Source organism: Pristiophorus japonicus, unplaced genomic scaffold (assembly GCF_044704955.1).
Source record: "Pristiophorus japonicus isolate sPriJap1 unplaced genomic scaffold, sPriJap1.hap1 HAP1_SCAFFOLD_486, whole genome shotgun sequence".
Classification (NCBI taxonomy): Eukaryota; Metazoa; Chordata; class Chondrichthyes; family Pristiophoridae; genus Pristiophorus; species Pristiophorus japonicus.
The window spans coordinates 1-3,372 of NW_027254391.1; the positions used below are offsets into that span (position 1 = coordinate 1).

Sequence of the window (3,372 nt, forward strand, 5' to 3'; positions counted from 1 at the left end):
GGAGGAGGGGGGGGTACAAGCCCCGGGGGGAGGAGGGGGGGGGGAGTGTAAGCCCCGATACCCAGCAGCTCGGGAGGGAGGGAGGCGGACGGCGGGCGCTCACCTGGCTTGGCCGCCGCCGTGGTGTCGAAGGCCAGCACCCGGCCGTGCTGCAGCGGGTGCTCCTTCTTGAAGCGCGTGTCGAAGGGCGGGTGTCCGGCCAGGGTCATCAGCGTGTCCTTCACCGTCTTGGGCTTGGCGGCCCACTCGCTGTCCCCGCCGCCGCCGCCGCCGCGGCTCTTGAGGCTGTCGGCCAGCTCGGCCAGGCCGTCGGCTCGGTGCTTGTTGTTGTTGTTGGCGGCGGCGGCCGCCTCCTTGTTGGCGTCGTGCTCGGCGCCGGGCCGCTTGGCGCCACCCACCAGCTCCAGGCCGCCCAGCAGCCGCCCGTTGACGCCGTGGGCCGGGTGCGGCGGGTGCGGGTGAGGCGACGTGCCGTTGACCATGGGCAGCAGGTTGGGCGGCGGCGGCGGCGGAGGAGGAGGCGGCGCTCCTCCTGCCCCGGGCCCAGCCGGCCCCCCGCCGCCGGCCCTCCTCGAGTTGGGGCTCTGCCGGTTGAGTTCGGGCGGCTCGTCAGCTTTGCCGTAGCCGTTGAGCGCCGCGCTGCCGTTGTGGCGGGACGGCGGGAAGTCGAGGCGGGGCGGAGGCCGCTCCGAGGCCGACGAGGAGGAGGAGGAGGAGAGCGGGTAACGGTCCAAGGGCTGGGGCGGCGGCCGCGACGAGCAGCCGTCCGCCGGGTGCTGCTGCTGCTGCTGGCCCGTCGCGTCCTTGGCCAGGAGGCCGCCTTTGCCGCCGCCGCCCGCGCCGATGATCCCGGCCGACGAGGACACCACCAAGGACAGCCCGGCGGCGGTCGGCCGGCCGTCCTGCTGGAAGCCGTGCGCCCGCTTCAGCTGGCGGGCCGTGTCGATCACGAACTCGATGCGGTCGGCCCCTTCGTAGTTGACGCAGCCCCGGCACACGGGCTCGGTGAAGTCCCAGATCATCGCCCACGGCATGCGGGGCAAGTCGCACAGGTAGCACGACTGTCTGCGGGTCGATGCGAGCGCCGCCGCCGACATGGTGTGTGTGTGTGCAATGTGTGTGCGTGTGCAATAATTCCGTGTGTGCAATGTGTGTGTGTGTGTGCGTGTGCAATTATTCTGTGTGTGCAATGTGTGTGCGTGTGCAATAATTCTGTGTGTGCAATGTGTGTGTGTGCGTGTGCAATTATTCCGTGTGTGCAATTATTGTGTGTGTGCAATTATTGTGTGTGTATGTGTGCAATTATTCTATGTGTGTGTGTGCAATAAGTGTGTGTGTGTGTGCACGCAATAAGTGTGTGTGCACGCAATAAGTGTGCAAAAAAAGGGGGGCTCCAGCCCCTTGCAAAATGTATGTGTATGTGTCTCACTATCTGTGTGTGCGTGTGTACAGGATTCCCCCCCCTCCGGCACACACTCACTCACTCTCTTCCCCCTCTTCTGCTGACTTTGCAACAAACCTCAATGCAAGCTGAAAAAAAATAGATGCACCCTCTCTGCTCCATTCCCCCCCCACCCGCTACCACCACACACACACACACACACTAAGCAAAAAAAAACTATCTACATGAAACGCTTACTAACTTGCAACTTCATGGCAGTGCCTGTGAGCCCAGAGCGCGCGCCCCACACACTCTCTCTCTCTCTCTCTCTCGCTCGCTGTTTCTCTCGCGCTCCTCACTCGCTCACCCCCCCCCCCCCGGCCTGACGTCAGCCGTCAATCACTCGCTCTCTTTCTCGCTGTGTGTGTGTGTGGGCTCCGCCCCTTCTTTTCCCTACTCGGTCGGCTTTTCTCTCCCCCCCCCCCCCCCCCCCCAAAAAAAGCCAGCCCGGATTCTTCGACAGCTGCTCCGCGCGCATGCGCGACCGCCCGCCTTCTCTCTCTCTGTGGGTGACGTAGCGCCATTGTCCTAGCTCCTCCCCCCCTTTGCTGCGGATTGAATACAAGGAAAAGAGGAGGAGGAGGGGCTGGGGGGGCGCGCACGCGCGTTGGCTTCCCCCCTGCCCTCCACACCCACACGCACTGTATATGTAAATAAGAGAGCTCCGTTTACTAACATTCCATCTGGCATGCCAGGGCGGTCGGCGCGTCACCGGCGCCATGCATTCGCTTGCTCTGCAAATTTTCTTTGCAAGGGTTAGATTAGACAAGAGACAGGCAGACAGAGAGACAAGTTTACAATGCAAAATGTGCCAGCCTACCAGGCGGAAATGTGAGTTAGTGCAAGGGTAGCACCGTTGCAAAAACACACACACACACACACACAGAGTGAAAGGGGATCCTGAGCAAATTAATGATTCAGCTGCTCTAAAATTAGAAGCGTTCTGTCATGAATGGCACACCAAGCGCAGCTCTCCGCCGGCTGGAGTGGCGGCCGTCCTGCAGGAGCCGCTGCTCGGGAATCCGTACCTCCACGGCCGAGGCTTCATGTGGCGGTCGGAAGAGAGGGCTGTGGCTGGTGAGGTGACCAGGGTCAGGGACCTGCTCGATGGCGGAGGAGCGGGCTGGATGGCGCCAGTCACGCTGGCGCGGCGCCTAAATTCTGCCAACGTCCGCCGCGCGGCCGATGCCATCGAGTCGCTAAAAACAGCTCTGGGCCCTGACTCCGTTAGGTGTATCGAGGAGGCTCAAGCACGTGGGGAGATCCCGTCCGAACTGACCCCCGTCCGGACGGAATTCCTCATCGGCGCCAAACCCCGGAACCTCCCTCGGGGGCCGGCGCCTCACAACTTGAGCCGCCTCGGGGAAATCCCCTCCGTGCCTTTCAGTTCCGCGCGGAGGGGTTTCCTGTACGGGCTGCTCCTGCACACCCTCAACTTTGCCATCCTCGCCGGCCGTCCGGACACGCCATGGCGCACCATCTTGCCGTCCGGAGGAGGCGGGGGTCCCCGATGGAGGGCACTCTACGCAGGGGTCCTCCCACTATTCATCGGGGACTTGGCCTGGAGGGTGGTGCACGGAGCAGTGCCGTGCAACAAATTTTTAAGCCGGTTCACGGACTCCCAGGCCGCCTGCAATTTCTGCGGTCTGGAGGAGTCCGTGTTCCATGTTTTTATTGAGTGCACAAGGTTGCAGCCCCTGTTCCATTATTTGAAGGGGCTGCTCCTGAAATTCTGGCTGCACTTCAGTCCCACTCTCCTGATCTTTGGGCACCCTGTGCGGAGGGGAGCGGGTAGGTCCGAAGGCCTCCTCGTAGGACTGCTCCTGGGCACGGCCAAGGGTGCCATCAGCCGGTCCAGGCAGCGGGCGGTCGAGGGGGTCGTTCAACCTGACTGCCTGCCTCTCTTCCGCTCTTACATCCGGTCCAGGGTG

General features: G+C 63.1%; 1 protein-coding gene across 1 annotated transcript; it reads right to left on the bottom strand.

Moving 5' to 3' along the window:
* Window positions 1-61: 61 nt before the first annotated feature.
* LOC139253263 (probable E3 ubiquitin-protein ligase IRF2BPL) lies at window positions 62-1,733 on the bottom strand (the record flags this gene model as incomplete). The annotated part of the gene is made up of 1 exon (XM_070873474.1): window positions 62-1,733. A coding segment is annotated over exon 1 (1,036 nt), but the record flags the coding sequence as incomplete, so codon positions are not given.
* Between the last annotated feature and the right edge of the window lie 1,639 nt (window positions 1,734-3,372).